The sequence below is a fragment of the Microtus oregoni genome, unplaced genomic scaffold (genome assembly GCF_018167655.1).
Source record: "Microtus oregoni isolate MIOR12 unplaced genomic scaffold, Mior012 000026F_ref0000081, whole genome shotgun sequence".
Lineage (NCBI taxonomy): Eukaryota > Metazoa > Chordata > Mammalia > Rodentia > Cricetidae > Microtus > Microtus oregoni.
The window spans coordinates 6618197-6643339 of NW_024543085.1; the positions used below are offsets into that span (position 1 = coordinate 6618197).

A 25143-nucleotide genomic window follows, 5' to 3' on the forward strand; every position below is an offset into this window, starting at 1 on the left:
ACCGCGCTTTTGGAGCGTCCCCCGGTGGCCGGGCAGGACCTCGGAAAGCGCCCAGGACGCCAGTCCCTTGCGGGCTTTGGGAGTTTTCTGGCGTTGCTGGTAATGCTGCAGTTGCTACCAGTGCTAGCAGCTTTCAAATTCTCGCCACCACACCCCTCCTTCTGAAGCTGGGACTCATCGCGCCTGTTGTGTGGCTTTTTTTTTCTTCCGAAAAGGCTCGCGTCTTATCGCTCAAGTTCAAGTCCGGAGGACTTGCCCAGTCTCCTCCCCTTAAGTCATTCTCCATCCTCTGGCAACCGCTGAAAGCCCGGAGTTCTGGGCTGCTGGTGACAGTGCCAGCACAGGCAGTCCGGGTCGGTCGGGTGCAGCAGCCCGGCGCATTAGTCTCTCTCCCTCCCTTTCTTTCTTCCCTTGTCGTCTTCTCTACCTGCCCCTCCTTCTCTTGCCTCTTAAGTTTCCTGCACCGGGAACCCAACTGTGCCAAGCCTAGGTTCCCGCGGACCAATCCAGATCGCGACCCCGGCGGCACTGGGACAACGACTGTGCCAAGGCTGGACAAGGCAACTGTACTCGTCCTCGCCCGAGCATGGAGACGGAGCTCCGGGGAGGGCACGTCCCGGGCGCTGGAAACGCCAGGCCCTAGTAGCTCCTCCATGGAGCCTGTTCAGAGCGGTCCTTGCTCGCTGCGTTTGCCTCCAGTCCAGTGCAGTAAGTACCGGTCGCCTCCACTGTTCCTAGCAGAGACACCTTGGGGCAGGGTGGTGAGCACCAGAAAAGGGTAGCAGTGTGGAACTCTAGTTGGGCATAGAGCACGTCTGATAGGTGACCCTCAGAGTCCCATGCAGGTTTCCACTGTGGAAGTTAGTAACTGACTGTGCCCCTTGGCTCAAAAAGTAGTGCTAGAGATGTGATTGTGTGTGTCTATCTCTGTGTTACAAGGGGCTAGAATGGGTAAACTGAGGCCCCGCTCTCCTGTATGCAAATTGCATCCTCTTCCCCTCCACCCCCATTTCCCCCCCCCCGCACCTAATCCGGGTCAGTTCTACCTACCGGTTTCTCTGCCCGTGTCCCCCTCACTCAGTCTCTTGCTCGCTCGCTTTTGCTATCTCTCTCCGCTGCTGTGTACAGCACCCTGCCAGGGCTGGCGAAGAACCAGCCGCCGCCTTTAGTCCCAGCCTCCCGCCTGTCAAACACTAGGGCAGGTCTGGCAGCTAGAGACAGTTGGGTTCCTAACCAGCCTGTGAGCGGTTCTCTGTGTGACTAACCTCCTTCGGCCTCAGCCGTGTTTGGGCACTGGCACCTGAGACGCGCCGGGAGCTGGGAGCCCCCTCAGCCACCGCTCAAGCCCTCCCGCCCGCCCGCGGACCGCACTTGCTTGTTTCTGGAGCAGGATTGACTCGCTTTTCAAATCTTCGTGTCCCCTCCCAGCTTTTTGATTCCATCACTTCACACAAAGGCACCCTTTCCCCGTTTGCTCATCAGCCTTGTCCGCGTGGTCATGGGATGTCTAATTTCATTTATATCTAGGCTGCTGAGAGCGCTCCCTGATCTGTAAAGTGGATGTCAGGTGGATCTATGTTTTTGAAGGAACAAAGACTCAGCCAAGGCACCGCCAAGGAAGTTTGAGAGGAGGGAGGATGCAGGCTGCGTGCTGGTACGTGCTTCTCCTACTGCAGCCCACTGTATACTTGGTAAGTCGTGAGCGGTCCAGCATCTTTGAGATTCCACCCTAACCGAGAGGTCAAGTACCTGGTTGGGGGGGGGGGTGAGAAAGAGGGCGAGGCCACCAGTTCCGTGAGAGCTGTGCTCCCAGAGACAGTGGAAGAACTTTGGGAAGCCGTTCTTTGGATTCCTGCGGGAGTTTTGGGGGTTCTCATCCCCATTTCTTGCTTTATTTTCCCCATCTCGTGGTTTTTAATAGCGGCGCGCATACCCTATTCGTCCAGAAACGAAAGAGGTAGTGGGACAGGACGCCGTGGGAGGAAGGACTAGCGGGGAGAGTGAAAGTCTTGGCAGCAGTTCTTCGCCCACCTAGTGTAAATGAAAGGGGATGCAGGTGGGGTTGAAGATCTGAGCGAGAATCTACCCACCGCCCCCTCCCCAGTTTGAATTTGTGGTACATGACGAAGTGCAGTTAACTTCTTGAGACTTCCAGACTTGTAGTTGGTGTAAGTTTATCCACCAGACAGTGAGTAAAGGACCTGCATTAGGTCAGAGATAACACTTGCAACATACGCCCTCCCTCTCCTTCTAAGCTCCAGTTTCCCTCAGATAACTGAACCTCAGTTTTAATGTGGGGGTTCCTTTTAGAAAATAGGTTTGTCATTAGGCCTTGTCACTAGGGAGAGAATCCCACCCTCGGCCTCTGTCCAGGTTCCCCCAGAAACAGTTTTCAGAGGTTTGAACTCGACAGTCTGAGAGGAGTCGCAGGGTGAATCACTTAGTGTGATTTGGGAGTTATGGGCATCACAGCGAGCCTAGAAGAGTATGATTTTTCAGGTCTCATCTCTCAGGGGGCCAGGGACACTTGCATTCTGTCGGCGAAGTTGAGCCTAGTGCACCGAACCCCACAGTCGATCCCGGGCCGCGGGAGTGCACTGAGAACTCAAGGTGTTCTGTGGAGGGTCGTGGAGCGCAGGCGCTGCAGTAGCAGCAGGAGTTTTCTAACCCTGCTGGAGAAACGGACTAGGTGTGGTGTTAGTATCTTTTATTCCCAAGAGCTTCAGAATCCACAAGCCCGGAAGCAATAGTGTACAGTCCCTGCAAATGGTCGTGTTTTTCGGCCTTTGCTCTGCCTGCGATGGGCTGGGTTGAGAGTTCTGTGGATCCGGTACATACACGCGCGCGCGCGCGTGTCTCTGAGTAAGTGTATTTACCCGGTTCCGGCTTCCGGCTGCATCTCAAGAACCCTCAGTGTTGCCAGTCTTTGCACCTTTCTCGCCCGACTGTAGCAGAAGCAGACGCCAGAGGGCGCTGTGTATCAACGTCCTCGCCCACAGGACACCTTGAGGGTAAACAGGTGAAAGCAGGGGCAGCCAATCCAAAAGAACAGCTTCTCTGACTGTCGCCGGTCCGTGCTTTCCCGGGTACAACGCAGACCCAATGCAAAAAGTGTCCTTCCTATTGCCCACCTCCCGTCATTATCGCTCCCACCTGTGTTTAGTGAGCCCACTGACATTGAAGACCGGGAGTTGGAGGGCGGAAAGTTCCACCGAAGGACAGACAGCATTTTTTTTTTTTTTTAAATTGGGTGAGGTGGGAAGGAGTGAAAAATGAAAGGCGAAAACTGCAGGGGAGGGATACCACTGATTCTCTTGATCGTCACAACAAGCGTACACGTCCTCTCCGCACACCTTTAGAAATGATTCAAACCTCAGGACTGCCCCTATGTCCCTGGCCTGTGCTCACCCACACAAGGCCAGCGCTCTCGGCTATAGTGCAGTTTATTGCTTGAAGCAAGTATTTCGATAGTCTGGAAAAATAATCTATCAAAAGCAGAAGTGAAATCAATACGTTGTGTTAAATTTTAAACGTGTGTGTTGGCAGTTAAACCGTTTTCCACTCATTATAACAACAGTGCTGGATTTATTCTAATGCGGCGCGTTCTCAACAACAAGCGCATTAATTCTCCTTTAATTGTAAACTGGGAGCATTTGAAAACCATTCAGTGTGCAAATTATGCTGATTCAATTACCGTTTAGTTACAGACTTCATTACCTGAATGCCTTTTGGCAATACAGAGAAAGGAGACAATTTTTCCAATTTCACTCAAAACAATACGGAATGTGAACAATAAAACAGGGAAGGCGATTTAGAAGTCCATTCTTTTCTCTCCAATCTGAAAGAAGTTGTTTTGTGTGTAGGGGATTAGAAACCACACATACCACAAAAACAAAAGACTGGTGGCGGTGACCCAAGACAGTATTCCAGGGATTGCAATCCCACAGCTATTTGCCAGAAAAATTCCAGGCTGTTTTCCTGGAGGAGGAAGCTGATGTTTACCATCAAAATGGGATTCACAGGGTGAACTGGGCAGTTAATGTTAGGGTGGTTTTAGGTAAATGAAGAAGCAGGGAGTCTTGACTAAAACTTGTAGCAATGAACAGATGAAAACACGATAAAGCCTCTTTTCATTAGTTCCATTAAACACCAGCTAGAGCAAGGGAACCATGCATCTATTTGTGACTGTACCCCAGAACACTTCAGCCCTTTGCAAAATCCTGCAACAGATGCACACAGGTTATCATCAGCAGCATCAAGTTAAACTCCAAGAAGGCGAGATGGCAAAAAACCATTATTTTATTTTTTTTTCCTTGACCAGTCACAAGTCAGGGAGGAGTTAGTAATTCTTTGCTCTTGTGAATTGCATCATCAGTTAAATGACTGTAGAACACTCCGTGGCTTGCCTCCTTGCTAACATTTCCAATACACCTTTCCTTTATGGGTGTGAGATCTCAGCCATGTTTTTTCAAGGAGTCATTCCCACAGTTTGAGCAAGGCTTGTTTAGATGTCTCCTGTACAGAAATAGTTTAGATTACTGCTTATAGAATATGAATTTAAATGTTTCTGAGTTTTGAGAGCCATTTTTATGAGGATGTCTCTGTCTGGCAGATCCTACCCCACAGTCAGCATGGGAATGAATGCTCACAGAATGTGTTTATTGGTCCAGAGGTCTCTGAATGCCTGTCCTAAGTGGAAGGTCTTTATTTACTGTGTGTTTGTTGAGAGATGGGTCTGCCTTGTTTCCATACTAGGAGCTCATTTTTGTGATGCAATGATTACAGGTGTGTCTGTAAATTTACCTTCTGAAACCCATTATCTTGAATTCTCAAGTTTTACTACTGGGTAAACTCTCAAAAAAAAAATAAGAGCCAGGAAACCATCTTTTAAAAATAAATGTAAGGAAAATTGCTGTTTATTAAATGTTGTGTGTTTCAGATTTAAACACCTGACTGACAGGAGGAAACCTATGATGTAGCTTGTTATTTTTATTAAAGTCCTGCAGGCTTCATTTTCTATCAGTTCTGGACTGATTCCAGGATATTTGGAGTATGAGATAATGAGATGACCAGACAATAGTATTTAAACTGAATTAAAGTGCACACTGGGATAAGGTGGACAAATGTGGTTTCTTGTTTGAAAAAGGAAGGGGTGGGGGCTGTAAATGGATTCACTCCCAGTGGATTGTGCTGAAGACCTCACCAAGGAACAGGGGGTAGTTTACCCAGTAGAGAATGTGACACTTCATTTGGGGCAGCTCTCAAGAGTGAAGTGAGTCTGGTAGCATTCCTGAGCATGCAAAGAAAGGTCACTCAGAATTGGAGTCCAGAGAATCTGGCAAAGGATGGATGCTGTTATTGCAGTCTTTGAGGAAAGGCCTCGCCAGTTCTGCTAGGAATTACAATAGCTAATAACTTGGTGGCGTTGTTGGCCAAAATAGGCAAGAATTAGAAAACATTGCTAAACCTTTGATTTGATAAAAATTTGAGTTATCTATTTGCATGAGTTTAGGGGTTTTGAGTGTGTGTGTGTGATGTTGAGATGTGACTTCTACATCAGTTGTTTAACTGAGTTGAGTCTAAAAGTATTGACAATATCCACAGTGCCTCTAATTCCAAATAGTTCACATGTAAACCATCAGTTGGATTTAACTCAACATGAAGGTGACTTTTAGGGCCGATAAAGGCTGAAGGGAAAGCAGGAGAGTGGGCACCCAGATCTGGTCTAGTCTTTGAACTAGGTCTGTGTATATCCTGCCCTTTAGAGAATAAGCTAGTTACTCACTGCAAGCTTTCATCAATTTGAAATTATTCTATATAATAGATAACAACAGCTACCCAGTCCTGACTAGTGTTTTCTATTAAAACTGGTTCTGGCGGGGGCAGCATAAAGAATTCCTCCTTAGGCCAAATTTCTCCCCTTTCTGCTGCAGGGCACACTTGCCCACTCGTGATCAAGGGCAGATAGTTTGAGGCGCCTACACCTCAGCAGCACAGCAAGATGCCCCCTTAGTCCCAAGGTGCTTTCCGGGTCTCTGCAGGGCACAGAGAGGCCCCGGCTGCTTCTGGGTACATCTTCAACAGGCTCCGCCCTGCCTTGGCCTGGAAAGCAGTTCATGGAGGTGTGAGAAAGCAGCTCTTGGTGCTTCACCCTTTTGTCCCATCTACAGGAGTATTACGGCCTTGAGCCTTGTAGTGAGAGCTTCCTAGACACTGCCTTCCACACTGGGCACCGGAGGGAGAGAAAGCCAGAATTTTCTCCAACCCTGTCAGCCCTGTGTTCCCAGAAAGCTATTAAATTGGTGGCTCTTTTTGTGTGAGGCTGATTTCTATTTGGCTTTGAATTGTTGATGGCTATTTCCCCATTAATGAAAGTGTTGTCTGGGTGAAAAATATATCCGGTGGAAGGGAAATAGGTTGATTTTTTTTAAAGATAGGTGCCCAATGTCCTACTTTTCCATTCGAGGGAAGATTTTCTGCAGACTACAAAAACTGACAGCATTGTCCAGGTAATAACCACCGTCGACAATCTTTTCAAAAGGGCATCTGAGTGATGAAAGCATATGGATATTGCTTTTTCAAATAAGCAATTCTCAGTCCTGGGCTTCTTTGATTTTTATAAGGGGCTGGCAATGGAGTTGGGAGCAACGAGGGAGAAAGGGCCACATACTGGCAAAGAGATGCCTGCTACCTGTCAGCCCAGTCCTGGAATACTGAAGTGTTCTCGCCTTTAGGCTGGAGTTCCGGGATCCGAATCGACCGTCAGTGAAGTCCCCCAGCGTGGTGTCGGTGTAGAGTCAAAGGGGAATCCCAAGAACGAGCAAAAACACGCTTTGCACTCCTCTGCCCTACAGCAGGACAGCGCAAACTCTGCAAGTTTGCCGGCTTTCAGTCGGCAGGCTAGAAAGTGCGCATTCTTCTTCTTGTTCTTCTTTTTTTAAAAACACAATGTCTAGCTTTGAATCAGTCCAAGAAAGTTCCCGAGGGACACTTCTGTCGTCTTGAAGCTTCATCTCCCATTTTAAGACCTAACAGTTGTCACCATTTTAATTAAAGCGGGGCGGGCAAGACTGCTAGCCGGCGCCGTCGGGTCAGCGGCTCCTGTGTGCCGCGGAGTCGTAAGGCGGTTCCCGCTATCGCCTCCCGCCGCCTTCTCTGGGTCACCGTTCACCCAGGCCCGCCTCTAGTTTGCTGGAAGTTGCGGTCTTGATTTATCCGCTAGTCAAGTTCTAGATCAGCTCTTTTTCACAGTATCAGCACTCACCCCTCCCGGAGCTTGGTAAACACACCGCGCTCATTTTTTTTTTTTTTTCTGCTGCAGATTGGCATGTTGACGACTCTGCTTGAAGGAATGTGACAATAAAGTGCGGAACCAAAGCTTGGCAAGCACTTAATCAAGGATAAAAAGGTTCCGCTGTAAGGATGTCACTCAATTTATTGTGAAAGTCGAATGAATTACGTTTAATGAAAGTGCTCCCCAGATGAATATTACCAGCAATTTCCTGAGTTGGCTCTGTCAGCTTGAGATGAGGAAATGCCAACCCAGATCAGAAAAGAGCGCCTGTCTCAATTACTATGCAAGCTTTCCAAGAGTGGCTTTTTTTATTGAGATGATATGTGTTGGCGGCTTCTTCGTGCCCCTCGCGCTCGCTCGCCCAAGAACATGTTTGTTTATTTTTCCCCTTTGTCGTCTGCCCTCCCCAGTGCAGGCTGTTGTTTAAACTTCAGCTGCGCTCGCTGCCTCTCTGCTGCCGGCTGCAAACCTAATCACCTACTCTGTAAACAGCTTCTCCTGTTGCACTTTATTTACTATGGAGGTGGGGCCTAGCGCGCGCGCTCGGGGAGGTGGGGGCGTGTGATCTGGAGCTCTGAAGGGTGGAAATCGAGCACTTGCGGGGAGTCTGAGCAAAGAAACTGAGAGCTGAGAGGGGTCCCAGGAGCAGCGAGAGGGCAGCAGGACCCCCTCAAGCCAAGCTTTAGAAAAGCTTACTCGGCAACTCTACCTTTAAATGAAGGAGGTTTTTGACTGGCTCAAGCCGGAAATGGGACGGGAGTGAAGTGGGGGTGGGGGACTCACATCATCTCATCTGCATGAGAATGGAGAACCGGGAGGCTTTTCTTGTGCTGTTTCTTTCTCCCACAAAGTGACAAATTGTTGCTTGGAAGGGCCAACTGTTTCCTTAGAAACTGGCTGCCGGGGGCTACGCGCGTCCCCGGGGAACCTGCCTCCATTCCGGCCTCACCCACATTACCCCGGCGCCCTAAAAGAAGCTAGCAGCTGCCAAAGGCACGAATCAAGGCCAAGTACGCTGGTCCCGCAGGAGGGAAGGCTCTTCCCTCACACACCAGGCCCTAAGTCTTACCCTCCCCCTCCAGCTGATTGGGAAGACCGTATTAGACATCTTTGTAATAATCGAGAAACTTTCTTCGACGTAGTAGTCTTCATGCCAGTCACTCTGCAACTCCCTCCTACGTCCAGGCTAGGAAGGTATCAAGCCCAAGTCCACCACATTCACGCATTTCACTGTCTCCTTTTTTTTTTTTTTTTTTTTGCCTTCTGTGATAGGTGAAATAAACCCAGCAGGTTTTATGAACATACGGTTGCAGCTCTCTTGCCTTTGGATCCCATGCCATTATATGAAAGCCTTGCTTGTGGGAAACTTTGGTCTCCTTCACCGACCTTCAATGCTCCGGGAGGTGCAGGCTGACCAGCGGGCTGTTCTCTAGCGAGAAGCTCGGAAATGGATTTGGAGCGCAAAAGCGCCTTGTGCCTATCCCGGGCCTGGAGAGCGATCTTCAGCACCACGGCCAGTGCCTCAAGCTCCGCCCCGCCTGGGGCTCCCGGCCAGACAGCAGTCCTTAAAGTGCAGTTGGGATGCTCACTGTTTGCGGACCTCCCTAAGCACCCCGGGACGATTTAAAAAAAACCCACTTTCTCCTAGCAGTCATCTAGGAACACCAAACTCCGACCGTTGGGGCACTAAAGTGCACTGTGGTCAGAACCTCTAGTTTACAACCCCCTTCTCCGACTCCATCTAGACTTGGGGAGTCACGTGGTTATCGGTTTATTGGGGCGGGGGCGGGGCTCGACCGTCCTGGTTTCTCTCACTTTTCCTGTTTATTAATCTATCTTTCCCCAACCAGAAACATATATCACGTAATGTGCAACTAAAAGACTTTAGCAACGTGCATGTCACAGATGAGGAAACTGAGGCACCGAAAGTTTTTTCCTCAGGAGCAAAATCATTTGAACAGAAGGTATATTGGCCCCAGCACCCTCACAGAGAAGTGACTGGAGCTACCCAAAGGCCCCTCTTGATCAGGCGCCTTTAAGATGTTGGGCCCTGGGGACAGAGAGGGTAGAGGGAGGGGGCTAGAAGAGTCCTAATTATTATGAATTTCTAAAGGATAGTAATTATTCACGGGGAGCAGGACAAACCACTGCCTGGGCAAGAGAATCGATATATTTGCTATCGAAAGTGGCTGGCTCGCCTTTAATGCAGACGAATGGGGATACAGCCTCATTATTTTCCGTGGTTAGGTTCGCCGGAGTGGGGCCTGATGCAGCGTGGAATCTATCATCATTAGAGTTCCTTTTTATTTAACAAACAGCAACAATCCGACTTTACCACCCCCTCAAAAACAACAACAACAAAAAGTTCTCCGCCTCACCACACAAGCTGCCTCCTCCCCCATCTCTTGCAGTCCCCTGGGGCTTCTCGGTGCTCTCTAGAGGTGACTCTGCAGTCACTTAAAGTGTTCGCAGCGCAGTCCCGGCTCAGCAGCTCACGACCCAGAAATAAACTAGATAGTACCAGGCGCTGGCGCTAGGGGTTGTCTGTGTCAAAGGCTAAGGCTGCCTGGGAAGCGGGCTGATTCTCCTGCCTTAGCTGAGTCAGTCCTTTCAAGACCTCTGATTCCTCAAATCCCCGCAGTATTAAAGGAGCAGACACCTAACAAGCAGTGCTCCCTCAACCCCGCAGGAAAAGTCAGCTCAAAGAAAGATGGATTCCAGAGAAAGAAAAGAAAGAAAGGGAGATGTTTGCTCAATGTCTCCAGAGTATTCTCCGAGGTTGTGAGGGAAGCAAGCCCCACCTAGCTTTCTCTCTGTGAAATTCTATCTTTTTGCCTGTAGGCCAGTCTTCCAGAATCCCCCAAGACCTAGCTAGGAAAGGGCCCTACCTCTACCACTGAGGTCACTGACCATCTAGGGTGCTGTCTCCTTCCTGGATTCCAAGTGTTTCTTAGTTTCTCCTCTCTTCTCTGGCCTTATTTCCCTGGCACCATCCTCACACTCAGAGATTTCCTGATGTCCCAGTGAGTAGCTTCAGGGGTGCAAAATTTATTGGCATGCAGCCATTTCCAGAAACATTTTAGTTACGGGGTTAACTGAGGCAGGCCTGTTGGTTTGTGAGTTCTGGCTTTCATATATGGCAGATCCCTCTTCACAGCTCAATGGTTGCTCAGAAAACAGATGCGGCCTTAAGAAAACCTAATGCCTCCTCTGTTAAAGAAAAATTATTATAATCATAACAACAACAAGACAAAACAAAAACTGTGGACTTAAAGACATTAAACTAAAGCTATCCGTCCACCCCATTCGACTTTCTGTCTTTGGAGCATAACCATTTATGGTGCATGTGGCTAGCAAGTGCCTTTATTCCTTCTTCTCAGAGACAGCCACCCAACACAACACCAGGACTGTATGATCTACTACCATCATTTCCTCTCGCCATCTCCATTTTTAGAGGCTTTATAATTAAACTCTGTGAGATATATGGAACATACATCTGGTGGAGAGCCTTTTTATTTATATTTATGTAGGACACTGAGAAAGGAAATTAAAGAAGTGCTTATATTGAAGTAATAAGCTACCCTGATATTAGCAGAAATATCCTTTTAATTCACTTTTATTCAAACCTAGAGAACCATCTGTGTGATGCCAGACTGTGTAGTCTTGCCTCTTTTCAGAGAGGTCCCACCGACATGGAAAAGACATTTGCTAGCTTGTGTTAACTTATGTGAGCAAAAGGCCAGGCTTCTACTTACTAGTAACACACACTGAAATGAAGTGCCCTCTGATGCAGGAAGCTGAACAGAATGCATTCTCCTGCCTTTCCATACCCCTACTACCAGGCATGAACACACACATATTCTAACAGGGCCCCATAGACACAGCATGATGATCCACAGTGCAAACCGGCTGAATTTTGATAAAACCGACAGACTAAAAACTGGAGGGGTCAATGGTTCCCACTCCAAGAAGTTACTGTTAGAAAAGTTGTGGTAGAAAAACCAAGAGAAATTTTCTTGCTCCTGAAGATTCTTTTCCTTTTATAAAGTAAATACATACATATACACAGAATTGGCTAGAGCTAGGTAGTTTTTGTGTTTGTTTGTTTTAATATATCTGTGTCTACTTCCTTAAAGGAGTCTATGAGAAACGATTGTGGAAGATTCTTTCCTTCCCCTCATAAGTTCTTGTTTTTACATTTTCACCTTGTTTTCTTTAATATCCATAAATATTTTCATTTATAGCAAGAAAATAATGTTAGTTGAGAGAACTCCCTGGCATAACTGGAAAATCAGTCACATATATATGATCTGAGTAGATTTGGAAGAGAACTCCTCTTCTTGTAACCTTGTAGCTGGGTGTTCTTAGAGACCTGCAGGTATATAAAACAGCTTATATAAAATTAATGGACTGCTTTACGCTCACAACCTCCTACTTGTGAAACCCTTGTAAAATATTGCACCTGTTTCAAATCGGAAGATTATAAAGTCAAGTTTGCTGTGCAATCGATAGTTGTAAATGGTTCAGTGAAATGTTTGAGTGTTGTGAGTGTGACAACGGTGGGAATTTTATTGTCCGTTTTTTGTGCACTGATGTGCTCATCACAAGGCTGTCCCTTCCTTTATGTACTCGACTCATTTTGAAACTGAATGTTAAGATTTCAAGGTACCGTCGAAGGGCATAATAATGAAAAAAAATACCTAGAGGAGAGATCTATTTATTGTCTTACCCGGTTAGAAAGAAATCCACAGGTAATCAGGAGATTGTGGGTGAGGAAAGAAATTCTCTAATAGCATTTCAGTATCCTGTTTCAAATTATCAACAGCATTCTCATGGAATACGTGACCTATTGATTTTATGTGTATTTTTAAATAAGCAAATGGAAAGAGGTTTTTTTTTTATCAATCCCATATGTCATAAAAATGACTTTGTAAATGCAGATAAGTTATTTTATAAGGAAATCTTTTGTCATGCGTGTAATATTCGGATAAATCTCAGATCCTCATTATTTTATTCCTTAAAACAAATACAATACTAAATTTTCTCGAGTATTCTATGATTTGCTTCATAGACATTTATGAAATGCCATAGGCTCCTGCTATGAACTTCTTTTGTTCCTTAATTTGCATTTTTCATTATGAGGAAGGAATAACTAAGAACTATGCATGGCAAAAAAAAAGCATGGAAATATTTTCATGTCCTCTTTCCTTTCCCTTTTCGCTCTCAGGTTCACTAGAATCACTTTTGCCTCTCTGGCAGAACTGTTCACTCTGTCAGTTTCTCCAAATTAACAGCAAAGCGCCCTACTTTAACCAACATGTAGACTGATTGCCAATGTTACCCAGGATTCAATGGGAAGTTCTAAAATGTATGAAATGGACTCTGTGAGGCCCATTACATTTCCTGTTCAAATATTTCAGTGAAAATATCACTATTAATCTAAATTTAATTTTCAAGCCTATTGGCATAATATTGTAATTTGTTGTAGGGCAGCTGGGTTTATGACAGGGTGCAACAGGCTCTCTGCAATTGAAAATGTGAACTACTACCAGTTAGATCATCAATTTGGGGAAAATTTCTTGTAACACGGCACCATCATTTATTGTTCTGCAGAGTTAAATGCAGAGAAAAATGCAAACTGTTGTGTATGGAAAGAAGTTATGCATGAGCTGCACTAGCTACTATTTCTTTGCCCTTGATGGGGGATGTAATTGCTATTGATGTGGAGAATTTGCAGAACATAGCACAGTTTTTGCCTCTTTCCCAAGAAATGTTTAGTTGAATGATGAGCACCTCATGTTAGATTTTCAACCTTATTTCTTTTAGTTTAACAAGGCAGAATTAAGAACAGCTGTATCAAGCAGGCCAGCACAGTTTCTAGCCATTATCAAAGTAATACAGAGCTGGTGTTAGCATACAATGTGCCAAACCTTTGAGTTTGCACCTCCTGAAAAACTGTTCTGGGTGGTGGTAGTGCTTGCCATATCCCCAGCACTTGGGAGGCAGAGGCAGGCGATCTCTGTGAGTTCAAGGCCAGCCTAGTCTACAGAGCTATTTCTAGGACAGCTAGGGCTGTTACACAGAGAGATCCTCTTTCAAAAAAAATTATTCTGTAGAGAGGAACAGAAAAGAAAATTTAAAGAGAAAAAAAAAAGGAAAATTATTTGTCCTGAGATGTTTCATCGTGCCTTGCATTCTTGACTGAAATCCTTCACAATTAGAATAGCTCTGAATAACGTGAGGCCAGTTTGAGAGATTGCTCCATTCTATTTTGCTTGAGAAAACAGTGAAAAGTGTGTGTGTGCGTGTACCCGTTTGGGGCTTTAAAGATGAATCTGCATCTCTAAAGATGACTGATTTTCCCTCAGAGATGCCTGCCGCCCAGTTTCCGTTTGGTGGACAATACAAGAAGAGGTTGATGTTGGACATGGACTCATGATGAGGAAAAAGAGAGTAACTTTCTCCATTCCATTGAAGACTTAGATACGATAGGGAGAAATATCCCCATATTTGGTCATTCCTGGACCTGTTCTTTAGCTCTTCTGTTGCAGTTCTGAAAGAATGCAACATTCAGAAGGGCTTTTTCTTGTTGTTGTTTTGAAAGGGCGATAAGGGTAAATATATTTTTCTTAAATTCTATAACCTTGGGCAAATTTCACTTTTTGGACCTTCCATCAATTTTCTTATTTGTCATATGTGCTAATAACTCTTCATGTTCAGTAGAGTTATTGTTGAGACGTCCCTGAGATAATGTGCCAAGGAGCTCAGAAAGAAGGGTAGAATACAGCAATGATGATGAATTGATAAGGACAAATACTGTTACCCTTTTGTAGTTTGGGGGCAGAGAAAGGCTTCTGGGCCAGCTTTCCAGTACTCCCTGCATAGTCCCTGGAAGGATGACGCACAGGAATAACTGATGGCTACCTTATTCTTGCATGCTTTTCTAGCAACTGATTTAGGCAAGCCACCCATTACTTCCCAGAAATTCACATTTTTAATGCGGATAGTATGTATTGTGACCAACAACAGAGGGAGAAAGTCTATTTCATGTGAACTGGAGAGATGGAGTCCACTGTAGGCAGGAGCAATGGATAGATAAAGAATCCTGTGATGTTTTAAATACTAAGAATGGACACTCAGTTATAGTTTGGGGGCAGTTTATTTGTTTGTTTGTTTGTTTATTTATTTATTTATTTTGGTTTTTCGAGAGAGGGTTTCTCTGTGGCTTTGGAGCTTGTCCTGGAACTAGCTCTGTAGACCAGGCTGGCCTCGAACTCACAGAGATCCGCCTGCCTCTGCCTCCCGAGTGCTGTGATTAAAGGTGTGCGCCACCATTGCCCGGCTGGGGCAGTTTATTTTTACGGAGTCTTTTATTTTATTTTATTTATTTATTTATTTATTGGTTTTGTGCGACAAGGTTTCTCTGTGTAGCTTTGGAGCCTGTCCTGGAACTTTCTTTTTAGACTAGGCTGGCCTTGAACTCACAGAGATCCACCTGCCTCTGCCTGCCGAGTACTGGGATTAAAGGCATGCGCCACCAACTGCCTGACCAGTGTTTACTTTTAATTTAGTTTTTAACACTTGAAATTCTTTTAAAATGTGTGCACAGTGCAATAAAAACTGAAAGTAGTGGCTTTTCAGATTGAAGGGTATATGTCCAGGTGGAGTTTTGTGGTTGGGGTTTCTGTTCTGCCTGGTTCCCCCAATTGTTAAGTCCCAAAGAAATCACACAGAGGTCTACATTTGTTATAAACTGATTGGCCCATTAGCTCAGGCTTCTTATTAACTCTTATAACTTATATTAACCCATTATTCTTATCTGTGTTAGCCACATGGTTCAGTTTCTTTTTCAGCGGGCCAGTTCCATCTTGCTTCTTCTGTAGCTGGGCCAGGACTGTTCAAACAGCTTTCCTCTTCCCAGGATTCTCCTGTTCTCCTCAATCTGCCTCTACTTTCTGTCTGATTGTCCCGCCTATACTTCCTGCCTGGCTACTGGCCATCAGCATTTATTTAAAACATAATTGACAGAATATAGAGCACTGTCCCACACCAGAGTTTCATCTTTGAACTTCATTTTAGGTGAACACCTGGAGGTGACATCTCATAAGCTCCCTGAAAATTCTGCATATATTAGTTTGATAGAATGAGAAACTCTCTGTCCCTATCATATACTGCTCAAAACTTCCATTAGCCACCAAGTACATCGAAGTCACTGGGGTGGTTACCCAAGGAGATGCTTTTTTTTTTCTTTTTATTTAAATATAAGCACTTACTTTGTGTCTTAGATTTACCAGAGAATGGGGAAGTATCAAAAAAAAAAAAAAACACCAAAAGATAAAATGCTCCATCTTCCTCTGTCACCAGGTCCTTGTATATTCTAGGCAAGAGCCCCCCTCTGACCTACAATTCACTTCTCTTACCAATGCTATGAGATGGTATTTGTTAGATCCTATTTCTCTCATTAATATTACCATGTTATTATGCCCATCTTGGTGATCTTCACAGTCCCTCATTTTACAGATGAGGAAATAAGTGAGACATTGAAAGTTAAAGGCAACAAGATTTTGTCTCAAGTGGTCTTATATTTGAGTCAAGGCTTTTAGCTCCCAGATTATATTATGTCTGTTTGTTTGGATGCTGATCTTTACATATACATATGCATTTATGTATACACACACAGTTATGGGTCTGGAATATGAGACTCATTAAAATTAAAACAAAACAAAATGAAACATTTTCTTTGACCTTCCTGATGGAAAAACGTTGCCTGAGTAACTGGGGTGTGTATAAAATTTCAGGTGTTACTCCTATAGTTCAGTAGTCTTATTAGATGTAGGGTTTTATTAACTGGGGATAAAGTCTATCAATATAAGTTTGGTATTGATAATTGTTGATCCTAACTTCTGATGATGGCATGTAAGGCTTAACATTTTTAGGAAGTCTGCATCTGTTGGCTTACCCATTATGAAAATTGATCACTGGGTCTCAGGGTACAGTACATAAGGTAAAGTGCTTGAAACACTGGGCCGCAGTCATCTGTAGTGTGGTTTAAAATAATTCGTAACATCTGTATCTCTCCTAACAAATTACACACATGTTTCTTTGAACTGCTTGCTGTGTCTGGGCAGGTAGAAGTTGTGGGGATGGCAGGCAGAGAAGAGGTGTTTGTGAAGGGTGATCATATCCCTGAGGCAGAACCTTTAGTCTTCCTGGGGTGTTTATTTTCAAGGGTTTTGTCTGGTAATAGACTTATCACACACAGAGAAATGGAAGTCCACAGCCTTCTACCAGTAGAATCTTGGCACACAGATACCATCAAAACAATTTAAAATAACTCTATCTGCCTAGCTTCTAAAATATATGATAATAAAGAAGAGTCCTGGGTGGTTTAGTTCTATGTAGGCCTTTCTGTTACGTTTTGACTGGGTGATTCTTAACAAAGTAGCAAAACTCTCACAAAACATTTTGTAGAATCTAGAACTCTTTCTGTTTGCTAAGAACAAAGCAGGCTCAAGGTTTTCCTGGCCAGTGTGGAAATCCTCAGGCAGGAGTGATAGGAAAGAATCTGTTTCATTTCAGTCTTCTGCTACATTTGACCTTGGGAGAGCTTAGCTGTGCCTTGGGGCAAAAAATTAAATGTTCCATTTTGCAGCAGTATCATCTTTCACCTTTATGTGGATTTAAAAATGTAAATAAAATTGCTTTCTGTAAATGGTACACATGAAGGTCATGCTCATATTCTCTGCAAGAATTCAAAATGCCATTTGAGCCATCATTGGCTCAATGGATACTAATACGTTCTATTAGTTTCTAGTAATCTATTTTTTAAGTATTTTATGGACCCATATTTTTATGCCTAGTTCCTAGTTTGTGAAATAAGAAATCAGAAATAAACCTTTTAGCACTTCATTGTAGACTTATTTATAGAATGTGTGCTTTCAACTCTGAACTTTTAAAAATGCCAAACCTTCCCAAAATACATTTTTTTTTGTCATTAAAATGGCCGGAATGGAAATCTGCAATGAGAGAAGAATATGCTCTTGAAAGCATTGGGAGGATCATTCCTTTTCCAATTATCATCCATGTTTTTTTTTTCCCTTGCATATTGTTCTCCAGGAAATAAGGTTTGGAGTCCTTAGCTGCAGCCAACAGACTTGGAAAGTAAAGCAACACTGCTTTCTTTTCGAGAAGAAGGGGTTTGAGTTCTTTTCAATGCAATTTGGATAATAAGACCCTGATACAGCTTTGTATTTAATTGTTATGATTCTGATTGTTAATGACATTTGATTGCTTCTTCTGGAGGCACCTGTCAGCCATTTCTGAGGCACAGATGGCTTTATAGGCACCAGCAGGAATTTCTTTTCCTTACTGACCTTGAGTTACATAGCTAATTTGGGGAGGATCAGCAGGAAGGGCCAATGTTGTCATAAATTTCCTGTCTACTTTTGAGAGATGATTTTGATTTTTGAGCAATAATTTGAGATGACTCTTTTTCAAAAGCTTCTAGGTTATTATTCTTTTACTGGGAAGAGCACTGATTTTCTCTGAGTAGATGTGCTAATTCTTCAGTGACCACGACCATGTGATAAAGTGAGAGTTTGTCCTGTTTACTTAGGATGGCTCTATCTTATGCTTTTCTCAGGTATAGAAATCCCTGTTATTTTTTGAAATGTCCCAGTTTGGATAATAAAGTATGTGTGAGCTTACATATAATGTAACATTCAAATGGGTAACTGTGATAGTTGATTATGAGTCTTTATGAAATGTTTCGGACAATGCAGAATGATCTGCAGGTAAGATTAATATATATATATATATATATTTATATTTATATTTCTTTTTTCCCACTGCTCTTCAGGGTCCTAAGGAATTTGCTCAGAGTCTACCATTATGTTACTCGTCGTGGGAAACAGTCCATACCCCTTTCTTTAAAAATCTTGTGAAATCTTAAGTGAAATTTGAGTAGTACTGCTAACCATGGCAAAAGATATTATGACAGGAATAACTGATTAGTCACTGACTGATGTTGGAGGATGTAACAGTTTAGGGGAGGACTAAGAAAATAACCTAAGAAATGTAGGACTCAGAAAATGACCTTTGCCACTGCTTCCAGAGTAAAAAGACTTACTCTAACCAAGATACTCTTTTGAGAATGATAACAATCTTTTCTTTATGAAGAATCTCTGAAACACTAGAGTATTTTGCCTTTTAATATGGCAGCACAAAAGAATCTATGTAGAAATCAAAGTGTGTGTGTGTGTGTGTGTGTGTGTGTGTGTGTCCCCTGGGTGGGATTTTTATAGCTAGATACTAGCTACAGTTATCTGAAGAGAGGAACCTCAGTTGAGAGAATGCCTCCATCAGACTGCCTGTAGGCAAGTGTGTGGTGTATTTTCCCGATGATTGTCTGGTGTGGGTTGTCTCAGCTCTCTGGGGTAGGACCACCCATAGGCAGAGGGTCCTGGGTTTTTATAAGAAAAGCAGGGTGCACAAGCAGTGGGGAGGAAGCCAGTTAACAGTGTTCTTTTATGACCTCTACTTCAGTTTCTGTCTTCAGGTTCCTACATGACGTTTCTGCCCTAACTTCCCTTCATGGTGGACTATAACTGTAAGCTGAAATCAACCCTTTCCTCCTTGAGTTAATTTTGGTCATGGTGTTTTATCCTGGCAACATAAGCCATGACTAAGTGTATATATGTGTGTAAAGGCATGTGGGTGCGTGAGTGTTTAGAAAAAAGTAAACAAACAAAGGAAACCTTCAAATTAGCCATAGAAGATCTCAGAGTAGAGTTGAGGGCTTATTTTATTGATTTTTGTCTTCCAACTGTTAGGATGTTGAACGTGCATCACCATGGCTTGCTTTTCTGATTCCTAGTTTTCTCAACTGATAAACCCATACATCTGTATGTTATTGTCTTTTTGAAAATATATTATTACTACTTAAAATTCAGGTAAATAGCTACACTTATAGACCTACTGAATCTTCTTCCTCTTATCATTTTATCAATATTCATTATATACTTCAAAGACATTTTCCCTCTACTATCATAGTTTACTTTTTTGTTTTTTTTTTCGGGGGGATCAAGACAGGAGTTTTCTATGTAGCTCTGGTTGTCCTGAATCTCAATCTGTAGACAAGTCTGGCCTCGTATTCACAGAGATTCGCCTGCCTCTGCCTTTCAAGTACTGGGTTTAAAGGCATGTGCAACCACACCCGGCTTATCCTTTTATTGTTTGAAGTAGGGTCTTGGTATGTAGCAGTAGCTACCCTGGAAACTCTGTAGACAAAAATTGCCTCTAGCCTGCGTCTTTGGCCCCAGTCTCTGGAGTCCTGGGATTATAGGTGTGTGCCATCCCTGGTCTTTCCACCATATTAATATATTCATTTTTAGGGTTCCTGTAGTGAGTCTAAGTGTGCAATATAGGTGTGCAATGGTGACTTAACGAGTTATTTGTCCGCACTTTAGCTCAGAGTTTTCTCATGGAAAGGAATTCAAGCAATTAGTCTCCAAAGCAGAGGCAACAGCCCCTGTGATGATGGAAAGGGCAGAATAATCATTTTCTATGTTTGTACCCAGTGACTTAATCTGCGCTCTAATATACATCATGCATCCCTCTCTAGACTGTTCCAAAACAGTCTTCTTACAATCAATAAAACATTCAAAAGATTTGCGGGCAGGATATCGTGGTTATGGGGGATTGATGCTAGAATCACTTCAAAAATTCTCCTGTTTTTCAAATGCAATTTCAAAAGATGAACTGGGTCCCTCTTTCTTGGTAGGAAGCGCCAGGGCAGATTGCTATTTCTGAAGTTCAGAAAATGAGTGTATTTCCTACTTTGCTTAATTTTGGGAAAATCTTGTCAGGAATTGCACCCTGTACATCGTATTTGGGTAGACTTCCGGCAAGTGCACAGCTAATGTAACTCACTAGAACTTGTGTTTTAGCCTGGAAACCAAAATGAACCCAGAGGCAGTAAACATCCCATTTCTCTAAAGCGATGTTTTATTATTGAGCTAGAAGATGAGAAGGAGAGCCCAGGGAGAGACAACAGGGAGAGGAAGGGAAGTGAGGATCCAGAGTTTGGGCTGTATTTCCTGTGTTTAGAAACCTTGAGTAGACGATGGTTTCTCTTTCCGGTGAGCTAAAGAGCCGCCGTGAACCCCTGCCTTTTTAGTGAGGCGGCATTGGAAAGTCATTCTCAAGTTTGAATGGACAGAAAAGAGGCAAACAGACAAAACTAGATGACAGTGAGAGGAAACATCAAACAAGTGTAACTAGCAAATATGGAACTGCCTCAGTTTCTAGTAGGGCTGTGTATTCCAACCATCGCATGTTGTGGTAGGGTGTTTTTTTTCTGAAGTAACAAGCGGGCAAACAGAATTTGATTAGGATTCAAAAGGAACTACTTGCTTTAAAAAAATTTAAATTACTTTATTTATCAAGTTTCCTCAGCTAAAGAATATTTGGACTGTGTGATTTGCAATTATGAGGACTATTAAATATTGGTGCCCAAAACTCCAAAAGCAAATGACTCTTCTATGTTGCATACAGATTATGATTTTAAAGCATTTGTTAACATGAATTTTAAAAGAAAAGTTTATAATAGTCCGTTCCTTTTAAAAGACAATACCCTGGAGACAGAGGCTGGCAGAGTTCTGGGAGTTTGAGGGCAACCGGGTCTACATAGAAAGTTCCAGACCAGCCAGGGCAATGCAATGAGATCATGTCTCAAAATGTGCAAACAAACAAGCATGCACATAAGAACAATTCATTTGAGATTTGGAAGCTTTCTAGTTAAGCTAGAGATATGGATGAGCAAACAGGTAATCTTCGGTGTCTTAGGTGTTTAGAATTTGGGTGTTAACTACTCTAACATACAGCAGAAAATTCACCTGTGTACTGTGTAACATGTTTCTTCTACAGAACTCTTCCGTTTTTCCGAGTTCTTGGTTCATTTTGTGCCTTAGCTTTTAATAACTAGTGCAGTAATAGAATTGGGGCCAACTCACAGAAGAAGATCGTATGAGTTAAGATTGCTATCACTGTTATGAACTACCATGACCAAAAGCACCTGAAGGAAGAAAGAGCTTATTTTGCATACACTTCCAAATCATAATTTATCATCGGAGGAAGTCAGAACAGGAACTCAAGCAGGGCTGAACTGGGATGTAGGAGCTGATGCCGAGGTCATGAAAGAGTCTTGTTTACTGACTTGCTCCCTGTGGCTTGCTTGGCCTCCTTTCATATAGAATCCACGACTATCAGCCCAGGGATGATACCAGTGAGCATGGGCTGGGTCTCTCTCCCATCTAATTAAAAAAAGGGCCCTCTGGCAAACCTCATGAAAACACTGTCTCAGGTGAAGTTCCCTCCTTCCAGTCGACTCTAGCCTGTGTCGCCTTAACATAAAACTAGCCAGCACAAAGATGGAGATCTTCAGAGATTTGCGTTTGGTGGTTAGTCCTTCCCTCTGATTCTCAAACACATCTCTCTTTCCTCGACTTTCAACATATTAACATTTATGGATGGGTACAAAAGTTCTCTTTAAAACGAGAAAGGTGGGTCTAGAATAGAGTTTGTGGTTAGAAAAGGCAAGAATGGTGAACAAATTGTTTGTCAGTATCTGTGTTTACTGGAGCACCAACCATGAGACCTCACATTCAAATAAGCAAGGTTTCAACTTTTTGGCATTCCATCTTCTTCATAATTTCCATAGCTTGTAGTCATCTTCTTAGTCGTAGCTGTATTATACATACATTACATACATAACGCACACATACAGGTGTGTGTGTGTGTGTGTGTGTGTGTGTGTGTGTGTGTCACTCCTGGTAAGCTGTGCTTTAAAAACAAAGAATGAAGATGTTAAAAGAATTGTTGTAAATGAGTCTAGAACTCTAATTTATGTTATGAACTTCATTTGTGCAGCTGTACATTATTAGAATAAGTCATAGTCCTGAAGAGTTGGGTATTTGTGTTATACTGTCAGAGGTAACCTTGAAATAAATCCTGTTTGATTATTTTCTCTAAGATTAATATAAATAAAAATTATTCCATGAACTATATAATTAATTCTCATAGGACTAAATGCAATAAAAGGGTCCTAGTGCAGTGCTTGCAGAATTGTGTCCTAGGAAACACATTGACTTAAATCAACGATCAATTTGTAGCCATTTTAAAATACTATCCCTGTGACTTTAATCAGTTGGCTTAGCACTGAAGGAAATCAGTGTACTGTGTATTGTGTCTTCATGAGTAATCCCTGGCCCTGTTGTCCTTTGTGGCGTCACTGAAATAGGAAATGAGCAGATTTTCTCATGGTGATCTAGCCTGTTAGGGCTTTAGCAGAAGGGAAAAGGTAAGCTTCAGCTTCAAGCCAGGCCATGACAGCTTACAATGACTGCTTGTCTCTCACTTCCTGTACACCATCTGCACAGCTCTACAGCCTGGATTGCCACAGCTATCTAGAGAAAGTGGTGCTTCCCAGAAAGGGTGCAAATATGAGCCGTGCTCTAGATTGCAGTGTTAACATTTCCAACCAATTTGTGAGCTCAGGGAGGGAGGAAATTGTCTGCTGCTTATCAGTGTCCACATTTTGTTACTTCTTCCAAAGAGGTTTTGGGCCAATGCTCAAAATCAGATGCTGCGGAAGCCACTAACATATAAAATATTGAGTGGGTTGTAACAATATTCAATGGTGTGCTTTTCCTTTATTCAAACCAGTATGAGATGGCAGGGCTTCCCTTCCATATGTCTCAGGGGCTATTTCTTTGCCAGTCATTCACTTGCCAACCCTTACACAAAAGGGACATTTTCTCGGATGGTATAACATGGAACAATTTTCGAGATGTAATCTCAGCTTTACTATAGAAAGGAGGTGATGTGGATGTGGGCAGATGATTTGATTTGTGGAGAAATGGAGGCACATGGTACTTAAGTGGCTTACCTGGGTGACACATTCTGGAGTTAGAACTCATAGCCATTGACTTCCATGTGCTGACGAGAGACGTTAAGTGCAACAGGATTTTATACGGTTTTCCTGCTTGCTTGTAACACAGCTGCTTCTAAGGAAAGTACGAATTCTGGATCATCCTGGGAGCAACTGATTACCTTGTGGATCTTTTTGTTCGTAATAACGATAATGAACGAATGTGCTAATTGTTCATCTGTATTTCTTGATTCCAAGGTTGCTACAGTTTGAGCAATTTAGTGAAATAATCTTCCCATCCCTTTAGAATCCACAGAGGCTGTGGGTCCTTGAGTCTGGTCCAAGTGGCTCTGTGTGCTCAGCATCTGACAAGAATGATGAATGGAACTGCAGGTTCAGGGAAACAGAGGTCTTATTGGAATGACATCTGCTTCTCTTCCAGGCCAGACATGGCATACCAGGGATCAGTGAATCATGGTGGAGGAGGAATTTGACAGGCTTGAAAACATAACTTTTTTTTTCTGGTCTATTTGATTTGGGGCTGAAAAACTGGACCCAAACAAAAGTGGTTGATTTTTCTATTAATCAGAAAACTTTACATGCAAATCTATAAAGTTATCTTAAGTTAAACACAAGAAGAAATTTATGACTTTATGAGACATGTGATTTGATTTAGGCTACCATGGTAGATCTATTTACTTGGCAGAATGGAGGTTGGTAGCAATGTTATGATTTTAACATGTAATTTAGTATTTCTTTGCCGACGGTTTCTGTCTTTCCATTTGCATCCCACAACGACTTCCTAGATAGGCTTTTCAGTTCTCCAGCCACACATGGTAGTACAGGTACACTCCCAACCATGGTACTCATATCTGGATCAGAGACTCTCTTATATCCATAAATCTCACCTGAATAATTTTGTTCAAGGTGGACTTTCCACTGTGAAGGAACTATGGCTTCTTTCTTTTTCAAAATGCCTTTTACGAGGTTTTTCAGACTCTTTAGCTATAAAAGAGGAACTCCTTCTTGCCTTTCCCACTTCATGCCTGGTGGTACTGGGATGTCACAGTGTGTAGCGAATGCAAAATGAAAACGAACATAGGGCTAAGACCAGGTTAGAGCTACCACTCTCCCTTAAGAGCCCGAGCTTGAGTCTCAGCACGGTACAATGAAACAGAAGGGTCTCTAGGTCTCTCATCTATGTAGTTTAAGAATTTTAGGCAGTTTCCCAGCCTTTTACAAAAATAAGAGGAACAATCGATAGAATCACATAAAGTCAATGTGTGCCTAGTTTATATCACATCAGATTTGGTATACTGATGGAGCAAAGGCTGAGGTTAGGCAGCAAGAAATCATGGCATAGCAAACAGTGTGGCCTGAAGGCCAATATTCTAAACACGGCTCAAAAACTAAGAGTTAGTCACACACCATTTTCCCTCCACTGGAATGGTGCTTTTCATTGCCCTAATTCTTGCCTAGTTTTTTTTTTTTCTCCCAAGAACACTTGAAAGGAGCTTCAGAAGGCAGGTGAGTCACTTTCATTGGTTCATTGGTCCATTGGTCTCATCGCTCTTGGCAGTCTCTTCATTGCTTCTAAGTGCGTTTCTGCAATATTCTTCTTTGAGGTAGCTCTCAGTGAATACCACAAAAATGATTTCCATATCTATTTCTTCTCAGGATGATGGCAAAAGGCTGGGTGAATGTTATTTTTTTTTATCTCCTCTGTACTGTAGGTTTCTGTTAGAGAAAGGCAGACAGTTCTGCCATTTTTTCTTGCCAATTAATCAATATTAAAGAACTTTTAATAAATATCAAATTAAGAAATTATTTAAACCAATTCCCTCAAAAGCAAAAGAAGACCTAGACTAGACTGATTCACTTCTTGTTTAATGTTAAACAGCTAAGTCAAGTTGTTGGAGCA

At 43.1% G+C, this 25143-nt stretch overlaps 1 protein-coding gene across 2 annotated transcripts in view; it reads left to right on the forward strand.

Annotated features, from left to right (window-relative positions):
• The first annotated feature begins 305 nt into the window (after nucleotides 1-305).
• Nucleotides 306-25143, forward strand: part of Nxph1 (neurexophilin 1) — a 306813-nt gene continuing 281975 nt past the window's right edge. The window contains exons 1-2 of one of the 2 annotated variants that reach the window (XM_041675798.1): nucleotides 306-708; nucleotides 1528-1691. In XM_041675798.1, the coding sequence (XP_041531732.1) occupies nucleotides 1638-1691 (54 nt within the window). In that variant the 5' untranslated portion in view covers nucleotides 306-708; nucleotides 1528-1637. The remainder of the gene's footprint in view (nucleotides 709-1527; nucleotides 1692-25143) is intronic. The other variant, XM_041675799.1, reaches the window with a different exon arrangement.